This window comes from Nannobrachium achirus (genome assembly GCF_963921795.1).
Source record: "Nannobrachium achirus genome assembly, chromosome: 17".
NCBI lineage: Eukaryota > Metazoa > Chordata > Actinopteri > Myctophiformes > Myctophidae > Nannobrachium > Nannobrachium achirus.
The window spans coordinates 56,739,320-56,752,802 of NC_137824.1; the positions used below are offsets into that span (position 1 = coordinate 56,739,320).

Consider the following 13,483-nt stretch of genomic DNA (forward strand, 5'->3'; position numbering starts at 1 on the left):
AACCAGGTTTCCTTCATATGTCTCCCCCCCATCTCTGTCTGTCTCCTCCTCCCTCCCTCCACACATGTCATGACATTTTATTTCCCTCTGGAGGACATGGCAACGTCTTCTTTTCAACTCCACCCTGGAATCAAGTCCTATTGATCCTAGAACCATCAATGTGTCACCACTCGACACTCACCATACCACAATAAGAAAGAGGACTGGGAAAAGCCTGCCTTTATTAACCTAACTAATGATGGGTGGATCCATGTCAATAAATGTACAAATAAGTGTCCAAAACAATAGATTTGGTTTATTTAGTTTGACTTCTTTTATATTTATTTTCTTTCATTTTCTTTGCGTTTCATATTTGATGTATTTTGTCGATTTCCACTTCTTTTTCTATCCAACCCTCTCCAACCACAATTTAGACTTAGGAAATATAAAAATAATTTAAGTACAAACAGGGGTAGCAGAAGGCCTATAAATGAATGTTAACACATATGTCTGGAGCCTGGCCTGCACTAATGGCTGCACTGTAAGACATCTCCTCAGCCAGAACAAGAGCTGGAGGAGTCCAACTCTAGAATCTAACTTGCCATGGCAAATACTGGAATGTGTTGCCATCTAGTGGTGCATAAATGCATTTTTCCCAAAACAGCTTCTACAACATCCTGCAGTGCTATCTTTAAGCGTATTAATTTAATATTGTCTAAATTTGTCAATGCAAGGTGACAATGGAGGAAATGAGAACGAAAAACCTTTAACATTGAAATAGTTTATTTTGAAAACAACAATTAGATCACACTAGATAAAAATAATCTGTGTTACTGACTGCCTCTGCCTTGCCTATACTGAGGCCATTGTGATAGAAGATATCAAAACAAAGGTGCACTTTTAAAGTGCATTTTCCAAACAGTGAACATTTACCTAACCTATATGATTTTAGTTGAGCAATCATTTGAGGTTACAATATGTCATTTGTCGAAACACTTCAAAGGGGTTGCGCAACATAGTACTTCAGCCAAAAGTCTTTAACAGGAATAATAATCCAGGCTCCACATTGGCACTAGCATCTCATGCCTTACTTTATTCCTTGACTTACAAAGTGCTGTGAGCTTGTAGATCAACTATTTTCCACAAGCAACTCCACGACAAAGTATTAATCAGCCTTCAGGATATCGATCCTGAGAATCCCAGGTATTATTCCACTATAGACGTTTTCAGCAACCATTTTAACATGAAACAGTAAAAGTAAATACAGCTGATACAAATGATACTAATTAAGGTTGCTTTTCATTCAGGTCAAACACAGGGTGCTACTACTGTGGGGAGAAAACTTTTTTGCATAAAATTACAAACAATGATATATAAATGTATCTGAAATGCAAAACCAAACGGAAAGCAGAGGACTCACATTCTACAGAAACAAACAGTTTTGCAATGCCTTAGTGCATTGGTTCTCAACCTGTGGGCCGGGACCCCTATGGGGGTCCCGAAATTATTTTGGGGGGTCCCCAGATAATTAACTTAAAAATTCTCACTCAACAGTAAACAAAACAAGTAACAACATAAAGTTTAAGTGTATAGCGGGTTCATTTCTAAAGTGACAATTTATGGACTTTTTAATACCTCTAAAAACAAATTAAACATTTGCCAAATTGTCAAATATTAGAGGCAGAAAATGTGAAAATAGCCGAGCTACATGCTCACAACGCTCAGCTATTTTTTAGATCGGCTATTTTCACAATAGAACGGTGTTATACAAAATGTGATGCCTCAATTCTTAGTGCTCGTCAGGGTAGGGGGGTCCCCAGTTCAAATATGATTTTTTTTGGGGTCGCAGCCTGAAAAGGTCGAGAACCACTGCCTTCGTGGCAGAGCGATACTGTAGCAAGTTGTCAAGGATACGGGGGAGCTCCTCTCTGGTCAGGCTCTGTTAGTATTTTTTGTCAATTTGGCTGCTGTGGAAGAGATTTCTCTGCCTTGTTCCGTGGCACACGGCCCATGTTATAAAACTCAACATTAGGCCTCATATCTGTGAGGTGAGCCAGGCGGTTGGACATGGCGAAGAAAGCAGCAATGGCAGCAATATCCCAGGCATCCTCCCGGTCAAAGCCCGCTTCCTCCAAAGGCAGGAAATGCTGCTCGGTGATGGTGTCGCTACGACACACAGCCATGGCGAAGTCCAGCATGGCATGCTCCCGAGGCGAGATCTCTGCGTTCTCATAATTGACTGCGACCTGGGTAAAAATTGTCAGATGTGGAACGTGATTAAATGAACCCATTTAGGCCTAGAATTATTGAATGCTTTAACCAGTGAAAAATAGCAGATATACAAGCTCACAGCGCGGCACCGAGTGCCGCGCTGCGAGCTTGTAGATCTGCTATTTTTGAAAAGGTCATGAAGATGTGTGCAAATCTTTGAATATATGTATTTTCAAAGCGAACGTTTGTAACTCAAATTTTGCTTCTGGGTGGTCCCTGGAACTAAATATTTTGTAATGGGGGTCCGTGGCCAAATAAATATAATTTTGGGGGTCCTTCACATGAAAAGGTTTGAGAACCACTGACATAGTAGTCTCTCGAGAACAGACTAACTGAGCTCCAGTTAAGTGAAAAGGACCTTTTCTTTGACGATGGCTGGCCAGATTGCTGACATAGAAGCATAGGTTTTTCAAAAAATCTTAGAAGAATTCAAAAGACACTTATAGAATCGGGGCAAAAATTCAAATTTTCACGATAAAAAAAAAAAAATAGCAGATCTACAAGCTCGCAGCGCGGCACTCGGAGCTTGTGTATCTGCTATTTTTCAATAGTTAAAGCATAAAATAATTATACACAATAATGTGTACCCGTTCTGAATGCGTTAAAAGTGATTTTTCAATCAGCAACCTGATGCATGATTTATGTTTCGTGGCATTTCTACATTGACATGATGTAAGGGGTGGTAGTGGCTCAGGAGAAAGAGCAGCTGCCTAACCCTTACCCTTAGTCGAACTAATGACACGTAGAAATATCGAGATTTACCCGGGAAACAGAAGGTTCTGTTCGATCGCCGGCTCCCGCTAGGTTACTATTGAAGTGTCCTCGAGCAAGACACTGAACAACTATGAAAAAGGCAATTATAAAGTACCTGATCAGCAAGAGTGGGATTCTTAGAATAGATGCGATGCAATGCACTGTGGGACACCACACAGTAAAGACACTGGTTGTAGCTGCTGGTGGCCACTACAATCAGCTCACGGTCTGCCTTGGTTAGTCCCCCTGGACCATAAATACATAGACAAACACTTGGTTAGTCCCCCTGGACCAGAAATACATAGACAAACACTTGGTTAGTCCCCCTGGACCATAAATACATAGACAAACACTTGGTTAGTCCCCCTGGACCAGAAATACATAGACAAACACTTGGTTAGTCCCCCTGGACCATAAATACATAGACAAACACTTGGTTAGTCCCCCTGGACCATAAATACATAGACAAACACTTGGTTAGTCCCCCTGGACCATAAATACATAGACAAACACTTGGTTAGTCCCCCTGGACCATAAATACATAGACAAACACTTGGTTAGTCCCCCTGGACCATAAATACATAGACAAACACTTGGTTAGTCCCCCTGGACCATAAATACATAGACAAACACTTGGTTAGTCCCCCTGGACCATAAATACATAGACAAACACTTGGTTAGTCCCCCTGGACCATAAATACATAACACTTGGTTAGTCCCCCTGGACCATAAATACATAACACTTGGTTAGTCCCCCTGGACCATAAATACATAACACTTGGTTAGTCCCCCTGGACCATAAATACATAGACAAACACGCCTGGGTAAAGATGCAAAGTCAAAGCAGACAGACACGCTCACAACTAAATGAAGACAGAATTGCGTCGCTATCCGGTGTAAACTTCATAATATGTCCCATAAAAAGTAAACCCGTTTTCATTTAACTTTTTTCTGTAATATAAATGGTAGGAGGGATCCCAGCGGATTCTTCGCGACTCGCGTCATTGCAACCACACTTGCAATTTCCCCGAATTGCACCTGTTATTGTTTAATACTTTTCAAAGGTTCAACAAAAACCTACAGACACACGTAACCACTTTAAAAGCGCATCACATTACAACACGTAGTGAAAGTACGTGTTGATTTTTTTTATTTTTATACTTTTGTCTGATAAAAATCAGTACTGTGTTTGATGAAGTAGGGCATCCATTTACGAAAAAAACATAAATTGTCATGTACAGTAGCTATGCTTACACCCACCTGTCTCCTTGTTCATCAGCTCATTGTAGTAAGCAAAGAAAGCTCGAAACTCGGCTGGTCTATGCGACAAGACTTTGAAGACATTGGGCAAAAAGCCTCCCTATAAAAGAAAGCACGTGCTCTGACTGCAACATCAACATGTAAACATAAAAACATGCATGTGAAAATTAAATAAAAACAACGTAATACTTCCTAAGGTTAATGTGAGCATCAAATCAATATCTTAAATACGTTTTCTTTGCACATGCATTCCATAAATTCCATAGGGCTAGACCTCACCACACAAGAACATATGACATCATCAACTTGTAAAGCACGTTGCCCCTATTGAGTAGACGAAATGTACTCCAGTACTTAGGGTGCGTTTGGAAATGCGCACTCTAGGCACTGGTGTGCCATGAAGTCGCTTGTTTATTCGGTGCACTCAGTGCGGTGTCGTTCGGAAATTCAGTGCGCTGCGCACCCGGTGTGCTCAGTGCACGCACTGAACGACTCTACTCAGAAGATGGGGTTTGGCGGTGTGGTGCGTCAGTGCAGTGTTTTGATTGGTTGGTTTTCATTGCCATGTCTCGAGCGCTTCTCAGCTTTGAACAATGGAGGAGATTATTGCAAAATGCACCATTTGCAGCTTGATAGGTCCTTTTGAGCTTTATTGTTACACACGCATCAACGTGTAAACTAACAGCAGGTAGGCCAATGTTATGAATATGAATTAAATTACCTTTGAATAGCAACGTTACGTTCGCAACTGCTGCTTCTCAGGAGGTTTTCCTTCAGAGTTCAGACTGACAAAATAAAAAGCTGCCCCTTAACTGGTCGTTCGTAAATAAGCCACACTGAGTGCACTCTACGTCACCGCCCACTGCACTCACTACACTGAGCACACACCCGGTGCACGTTTCCGAACGCACCCTTAAACTCAAGTAAAAATTTGATAGAGCAACTTCCACTTTTATATATTTGACCAGGAGTATTTTATACTTTGACTGAACTACCGCCGGGGGTCGAGTATACTTTGTCCACCACAGCAAAAACAAACAGTTTGATACCTTATTCTCCACGTCTGTCATCAGGTCAACTATATCGTAAGGCAGGTCCTTCCTGTAGGGTACTAGGTACCGGCTGATCTTCTCTGGGGGAGCATCACTGCTGGAGGAGCAGTGTCTGGCTGCAGACAGGACCGTCTGGCCAACCACGCAATCCCACCGGCGGAGAGACGCCTAGAAACAGTGGTGGAAAAAGTACTCCAATGTTTTACTTCAGTAAAAGTATCAATACTTCTTGATTAATTTATCGATTGAATCTTTTTTTTTTCTTTTTGTTTTGCATAGGAAAGGTTACAGGACAGTACAGTTGAGTTCACTGATACAAGGTCAACTAAAAGGATAAAGACCACAAGAAAGCTTCTGTGCTAAATTGGGGTCCCTTTTTTCTCAATTCATACAAATGCAATGCAATGTAGAAATACTCTGTTACAAGTAATAGTCTGGAATTCAAAATGTATACTGAGTAAAAGTACAAAAGTAGGCCTATTGAGTATCAAAATGTACTTTAGAGTACCTGAAGTAGAAAGTACTCATTATGCAGAATTTCCCCATTTCAAATGTTCAAATGTAGTTAATGTACACACGATTGAGCTTGTAGATCGACTATTTTCAAATGGCCAAAATTAATATGGCTGAAGTGGTTAATGTATGTTTTGCAATAATAATAATAGCCTACAAATAAATCTACAAACGAGTAAGTTACTAAAGTTTTCAAATAAATGCAGTGGAGTAAAAGTATAGCCTACTAGAATCCGAGATGTAGTGGAAATTGGAAAGAAGTAGGCTAAAGTTCGTCTGTCATTCAATGATATGAGATACTTAAATGGTTTCCTGTGGAAATAAGCTTAGTCTTTTCATGGATCTCCTTTTAGTAGACCTTGTACCAGTGAACTGTACCGTCATGAAACTGTACCTTTTCCTATGCAAACTTCTAATAAAGTCTTCAATCAATCAATCAATCAATCAATCAATCAATCAAAGTACAAAGTACAAATAGCCGAATGTTCATGGAACACTCTGACGTGAACATGGAACACTCTGACATGAACAATGCAATCTCGTGGTGACTCAGCTCAGCTATAAACTCACAAGCAATGTAACTGTGGAAGGACGTAGCAACCTCAAGACGCCACTGCTCGCCATTGTTTCGGTCAGCAGCTGTCAAATATTGAACAACTTGAACTATTTACTTCCTTGTGTACATTAGCGTCGCAGTTTAAGCCCCGCCCACCCTGCCCTCACTCTGGTGTCGGAAGCGTTTTCCCCCATGCATTTCATCCATAGACATTTCACAAAGTATTTATTTAAACGTATTTTAAGCCTCTGACAAAGCCACCCCGGCTGGTGAGAAATCATGACAATAAACACTATTTTTTTTGCATGCAACAATTAATTAGAAAGCTGAAAAAAAGAGACGAGGGTACAACTTGTAGACCTATTATTATTTTTCTATCGATTACTCACCCCATGGCCTATGGAGACTTGAATTCATGGATATTTTTTTGTTTTTGTCGCATTACTAAGTCCCAAGCCAATAATTTGAGGAGACTCTGAGTGTCCTTGTGTCTCAGTCTTTTGTGTCTCCATAGGGAACCACTGCTGGTCATCAAATTATAAAATGATTGGTTTAGTAATGCGATTAACATAAAATCCGTAATAAAGAAATATCAAACAATTTAAAAAAACATACATGAAAAACGCACGGTAATACAATGTTGAAATCTATAAATGGGGAATATAATCAGGAATATTAATTTTCTGTCCCACATGTGGTACTGGGCATGTCATCCCAACCACAAGAGGGCGCGCCAGCATTCCCACAGCCACCGCTACAACCATGCCTTGTTTGTTACCCACCGGAAGTGTCTGTGTTGTGAGGAACGGACTTATTATAGCTCTATGGGAACGGACGACGGAGAAGTCAAGTCCATTCATTATTTACCGTTTATCAAAGATCAAGTTAACATTTCATTGTAAAAGAGAGAGATACTTACCGTCTATCAAGTAAGCATTGGCGGGTGGAATCAGAAGCAATGTTTTACCATGTAAGTATGTCGATTGCAGTACTTTTCACGAGCTAACTGTCGTTACTTGGTTATTATCATCATCACTAACATTGTGTTAGCCAGCGAACTGTACTTTTTCATGTCCCGGACCCCCAAAATGTACACTTAACAGGGGTTAAAGTTTCAGTCCTGTCCTGGGGACTGATTTCAGTCTTGAGGATTCAATAGGGGCTAGCAGATCAGTGCAGATCTGCAAATAAATTAATAAATAAGGGGGAGACGTAGCGATGAATAACAAAGTCGTCAAAACGCTAATCAAGTGATCTCCTAACTAAAAAGCAGTTATCATTTCAAGATATGAGTATTTGAATTAAATTGGCCAGACTAGCAAGAATACAGCAGAACTTCAGAATATACTAAAATGAAGTAGCTCCTGGAGTGAGGGGTTCCGAAAGGAGCTAAAAATGAAGCATGGATTGGCACACACACATTCAGTGAAGGCAGTTCAGAGCAAAATCACATATTTGGACATGGTCAGAAAAAACATTTTAGTCTTGGGATAGATATATATATATATATATATATATACATATATATATGTATATATATATACATATATATATATATATATATATATATATATATATATATATATATATATTTGCTTTAACCCCTGCACTTATTAGCCCCCCGATTTGAAAAGATACGCCAGGGACCCCCGTAAGAGAAGATTTTTATGGCCCAGTCTAGCAGTGATTCCCAAGTAACCATTTAATTTCCCCCAAGCAAAGGACCCCCAGTTTGACGTGAAGCATTATAGGCTACGGACCCCCATTTAATGGCATTTCTATCTCTGGGAACCTAATTTATATTGTAAATCAATGTTACATTAACTCTGAGCGTATACAATACAAATCTATCATTCATTTAGCTGGGGACCCCCTGTAACTCCCTCAAGGACCCCTGGGGGTCCCCGGACCCTATTTGAGAACCAATGCATTAGTCTACAACAGGGGTGGGCATCTTTCATGATGTCGAGGGCCACTATATTTCCACCTTCACTCCAGAGGGCCACATTGCATATTGCTACGTCCTACTTTGTCATTCTAGTATCTTATACAAAAGAATCAAAAATAGCAGATCTACAAGCTCAAAACGCATCGCGCTGCGATGCGTTTTGAGCTTGTAGATCGCCTATTTTTTGCTTCTTTTGAATTGTAATCCTGAATTATTTTTTTTATTTTTGAATTGGAATCCTGAAATTTTGATTTAATTTCAACCCTATTTAGTTATATACTCATGTTAACTTTATGAACCTAAATACAAATACATTGGTACATCAGTGTTGAGCGTTGTTCTGTGCAGATGATCTTATCCGTCCACTGCCAATGAACATTCATCAAAGGTTGAATGAGGCGTTCTTGTGTTTTTCTGTTGATAGATTTCGTTGGAGCACGAGATCTTGTTACATCCACGGTATTTTGGCCCCAATCTTCTTAACACAGTGAAGCAGAAACTGTTCACAGAAGTGGAGGGCACGTGTACTGGCAAGTAAGTGGCATTGAGACATATGTGATGTGGGGGGAAAGAAGGGGAAATCTAATAATTGTTGCCCCAACAGGGGTGTGCAATATTTACACAAGGTACAATACCGGTATGTACGCAGGACTAAGAGCGTAAAATGTCAAAATTAAAAGTTTGGCTGGAAGGTTAACAGTCCTTTACCTTATTTAATTACTTGTCTTCAGGTAGCCCTAGAATGCCTGTGATCTTACATAACACTTTGTGTATATTACAAATACACAGATCGGTCCTATTGTGCGGTGTTGAGCAGATAATCTGTGCGTCAATAAAGTGGCGCGCGCTACTTGTGTACTCACGCAATATTAATTCCAGAGACAGACATTGTCCTCTAGTGATGTTGTATCTGCTTATTGTAAGTCGCTTTGGATTAAAAGCGTCCGCTAAATGCCTAAACTGTAAACTGTAGTTTCATATCCCACTGTAAGTTCTGGTAGAAAAGTGTGTTTTGTGAAATATCTCCACTTTTCCATGAGACGACATTCTCTGTCAGTGACGGGCCGGACGTGAAATGACTGCTGGACTGAACAACTTCCTTTGAGAACACACGTGTGTTTGGGAAGCACAAATGTAAAATTGAGCACACAATTGACAGGTGCTTTGCGATTGGCATGGGGTAATTAATCACACCGCCTGCCAATTGTGTGCCCCATACGTTTGTGCTTCCCAAAGGAAGTTTTGATATATTCAGTCCAGCACTCATTCCCCGGCCTGAACGTCGTCTGTGTCAATCTCGTGGAAAAGTGGAGTTATTTGTCACAAACATTTTCTGCCAGAACTTTCAAAGGGATGTGAAACTAGAGGACACTATCTGGCTCTAAGTCTGAGGAATTCATTATTGGGTGAGTACAAAAGTAGCGTGCAGCACTTTATTGCCGTGCAGATTATCTGCTCAATGCCGTGCAATAGGACCGATCTATGGCTGTGTATTTGTAATATACACAAAGTATTATATGTAAGATCACAGTCATTCTAGGGCTAGTCTTCAGGAAAACGTATTTAAAAAGAACTTTGTTGGATTTTATATGTTTTTTTTTTAACATTTTATTTACACCTTTATCCCTTTGTTTCAGGTATGGTTTTGTCATTGCTGTTACCACGATTGACAACATTGGTGCGGGTGTGATCCAGCCAGGGAGAGGGTTCGTCCTTTACCCTGTCAAATACAAGGCCATCGTCTTCCGTCCATTTAAGGGGGAAGTGGTGGATGCTGTGGTCACTCAGGTTAACAAGGTCAGTGACTACAGATATTGTTCAGATCCTGTCACAAAAATAACATAATGTTATGATCATAAAAAAAGAATCACATCCTTTTTGGTTGTAGCTTATCTGAACTAGTTCCCGGGTTTTTTGCAGGTTGGGCTGTTCACCGAAATCGGTCCCATGTCTTGTTTCATCTCTCGTCATGTGAGTCACGTCACTTAACTTGAAGATGTCTACATGAGTTTCTTGGTTGTTTGATGCTGGCCACAGGGTCCAAGGAAGTGTCATAATCATGATTTTCTCTCTTTTGCAGTCCATTCCCTCAGAAATGGAGTTTGACCCCAACTCCAATCCCCCTTGCTATAAGACTGTTGATGAGGTAAGACTTTACTTCAGGGGTCTTCAACAGGGGGTCCGGGACCCCTAGGAGATCCTCAGAGTTACTACAGGGGTCCTCCAAATCTTTGTGATTTTTTCTCCTTCCTTTTTATATTAACCACTTGAACCCTAGCGTCCATATTCTGAGAACTTTAGCCAAAAATAGCAGATCTACAAGCTCACAACGCCTTGCGCTGCAAGTCGTTGTGAGCTTGTAGATCGGCTATTTTCAGCTAAGAAGTTTGGTGTATAGGGGAAAAAGAGCAGTCTAAGTACAGAGTGAAAGGTCAACTGTATTAAGTATTGACGGTTCAAGTGGTTAAATATCTGAAAACACAAATTGACATGAATCCAAAATACACTGATGATTGTGCTGTCAAACGATGAAACTATATGGAATCTATGAAAAGGTTGAGGGGGTCCCTGCTTCATCTCTCTCTCTCAGCTAAGGGGTCCTTGGCCTGAAAACGTTGAAGACCCCTGCTTTACATGGTTACATTTGTGTTTTGCCAGCTGCCAATTTTTATTTATGTATTATTTTTTAAGTTGTTCACTGCACCAGAAACTGGTTGGATGACATTATTGTTTTCATAGCAAGCCAACTATCTGTACAAGGCACTTCAAATTCAACATACCAGACCAGTTCCATCAAAAGCAGGAAGCTCTGAGAAGTTTGAATGGTATCAGACTCTATGCATTTCTTTCACTTCCATAAGAGTGACGGTGAACACATTCTGCTACAATCAAATATAATGTAGTTTTGGATTGAGAAGAATATAAAGTTTGTGTGATTCATTTGGCAGAATTTCGTAATTATTTTAAGTATACCGTAGTCAATAGAATACTTATAGCGGAGATAGAATATAAAAATGTACCCTGATTGTTTGTTAGAGATAATTAACCTCGCGTCACCAGACTTTCTCAGGGGAAAGCCTGGTATTCGTTTACAACGGGCCGTTTGATTCGGTCTAGGCGGAAACCACAAGCAGATGAAGCGGCGTCGCTTTGTTTTGTTCCCCCCTTTTGTTTCCCCAATCCCTATTAAAATGCTCCAGTAGCCTAGTGTAGTCTTGCCAGTCGCTACGAGTTGGACTAAAAGATGCATAATACCAAAGGAATTTTCCAAAAGCAAAACTATGCCGCATCAAGGTGTTTATTAGGTAGGCCCTAAATGTATGTCCTCGAGCGCAGGGGAATTATCTTGGGTTAAACTGTTTCCGGTTTGATAGTTGCGGCCAAAGTGTAGTCCGTCTAGGATTACAACATGACGTAGAGTGGTTTCCGGCCGCTCCCGACTGGATCAAACCGAAAAGTGAAGGGATCTCAGGCTAAGAGATAATGATGTGCACAATATAAAATTACCTAGGAAATGGAGACCGTATTTAAACATATTTCAAGCTTAGCTGCTCTCTCCAGTCTATTCTTTAGGGTGATGGGCCAGCTCTGTCTCACTTAAATATTGATGTTTTCTTTTCTTTTAAGGACATTGTAATCCAACAAGATGATGAGATCCGGCTTAAGATTGTGGGAACAAGAGTGGATAAAAATGACATTGTAAGAATACTTTCAGTAAAGCACTATCTGTCAATTGATGACGGGCCTATTTTATATTATTTATAAATGTTTATTTACACTTAGTTACTTACATGGTTGTAATGTATTCCTTTTTTTCTTTTTTTTCAGTTTGCCATTGGATCGCTCATGGATGATTATCTTGGTAAGTATACCATATCTGAGAATCACAGTTTATTTTGGTCAACAGACATGGTCCATGGAAAATAGCAGATCTACATGCTCACAGTGCGGCACTGAGTGCCGCGCTGTGAGCTTGTAGATCTGCTATTTTTGAAAAATCGTGAAAATTAGAATTTTCACCCGATTCTATAAGTGTCTTTTGAATCCTTCTAAGATTTTTTGAAAAACCTATGTTTCTATGTCCGCAATCTGGCTAGCCATCGTCAAAGAAAAGGTCCTTTTCACTTAAATGGAGCGCAGTTAGTCTGTTCTTGAGAGACTACTATGTCAGTGGTTCTCAAACCTTTTCATGTGAAGGACCCCCAAACTGATATTTATTTGGCCACGGACCCGCATCTCAAAATATTTAGTTCCAGGGACCCCCCAGAAGCTAAATTTGAGTTACAAACGTTCGCTTTGAAAATGCATATATTCAAATATTTGCACACATTTTCACAACTTTTTCAAAAATAGCAGATCTACAAGCTTGCAGCGCAGCACTCGGTGCCGCGCTGTGAGCTTGTATATCTGCTATTTTTCACTGGCTAAAGCATTCCATAATTCTTGGCCTGAATGGGTTTAAGTCTGTTTCTCTAAATGTGTCAGTAAATCCTTAACTCCTAATCATTTTATCTGTGTTATTTTCCCAGGTCTTGTCAGCTGATCTTTCTACCACCACTTGGGATGTGTAAAGGCGTGGTTATTTTGTTAAACATTTGTAATTTTTCTGTTCATCTGATGTCTAAAAATGAATTCCACTTAAGCCTGATGTAAATCAGTTATTTGCGACTGAGCATAGAATAGGCTTTAGCATGCATTGCAGCGTGCATTTAGGTTACCGGTATGTTATCTTTCAACACTCTCCCATTTTATTCACAACATATAATTCTCCAACTCAGCTACATATGCTTGGATTTTGTACTTGGACTGTAATAAAACATTCTATTTGTTACTATGATGTCCTCTCTTTTGAGTTCAACACAAATCAAATGTATTGTGTGTTTAACATATGAATGTGTAGGTGTAACACCAAGGTGCGTGTTTCTGTTAAAAAGGCTACTAGCCTATACAGTGAAATGATGTGTTTCTGATGTGTAGATAAAGTATATAGGCCTACTATAAGTATTCCACTATGAACAATATTTGATTCTGGTATAGTACATGCTATATGCTCAGCACTGGCTATATGCATTACAATACATGACACATGTTTACAGTTTTGAGATTCTTGGGTAATTGTGTATGAATTTTACTGAATCATTAAAAAGTTAA

At 39.9% G+C, this 13,483-nt stretch overlaps 2 protein-coding genes across 2 annotated transcripts; one reads left to right on the plus strand and one right to left on the minus strand.

Annotated features, from left to right (window-relative positions):
- Nucleotides 1–774: 774 nt before the first annotated feature.
- LOC308302226 (uncharacterized protein) lies at nucleotides 775–6,470 on the minus strand. Its single transcript, XM_080746485.1, has 5 exons — nucleotides 6,399–6,470; nucleotides 5,313–5,483; nucleotides 4,264–4,363; nucleotides 3,119–3,249; nucleotides 775–2,225 (listed from the first exon to the last, which is right to left on the minus strand). Exons 1-5 carry the CDS (start codon nucleotides 6,450–6,452, stop codon nucleotides 1,935–1,937), a joined length of 747 nt encoding a protein of 248 aa, XP_080602611.1. The 5' UTR covers nucleotides 6,453–6,470; the 3' UTR covers nucleotides 775–1,934.
- Nucleotides 6,471–7,215: 745 nt separating this feature from the next.
- Nucleotides 7,216–13,129, plus strand: polr2g (RNA polymerase II subunit G). Its single transcript, XM_080745591.1, has 8 exons — nucleotides 7,216–7,354; nucleotides 8,757–8,866; nucleotides 9,970–10,129; nucleotides 10,253–10,303; nucleotides 10,413–10,478; nucleotides 11,960–12,031; nucleotides 12,161–12,194; nucleotides 12,862–13,129. Exons 1-8 carry the CDS (start codon nucleotides 7,343–7,345, stop codon nucleotides 12,873–12,875), a joined length of 519 nt encoding a protein of 172 aa, XP_080601717.1. The 5' UTR covers nucleotides 7,216–7,342; the 3' UTR covers nucleotides 12,876–13,129.
- The last annotated feature ends 354 nt before the right edge of the window (nucleotides 13,130–13,483 follow it).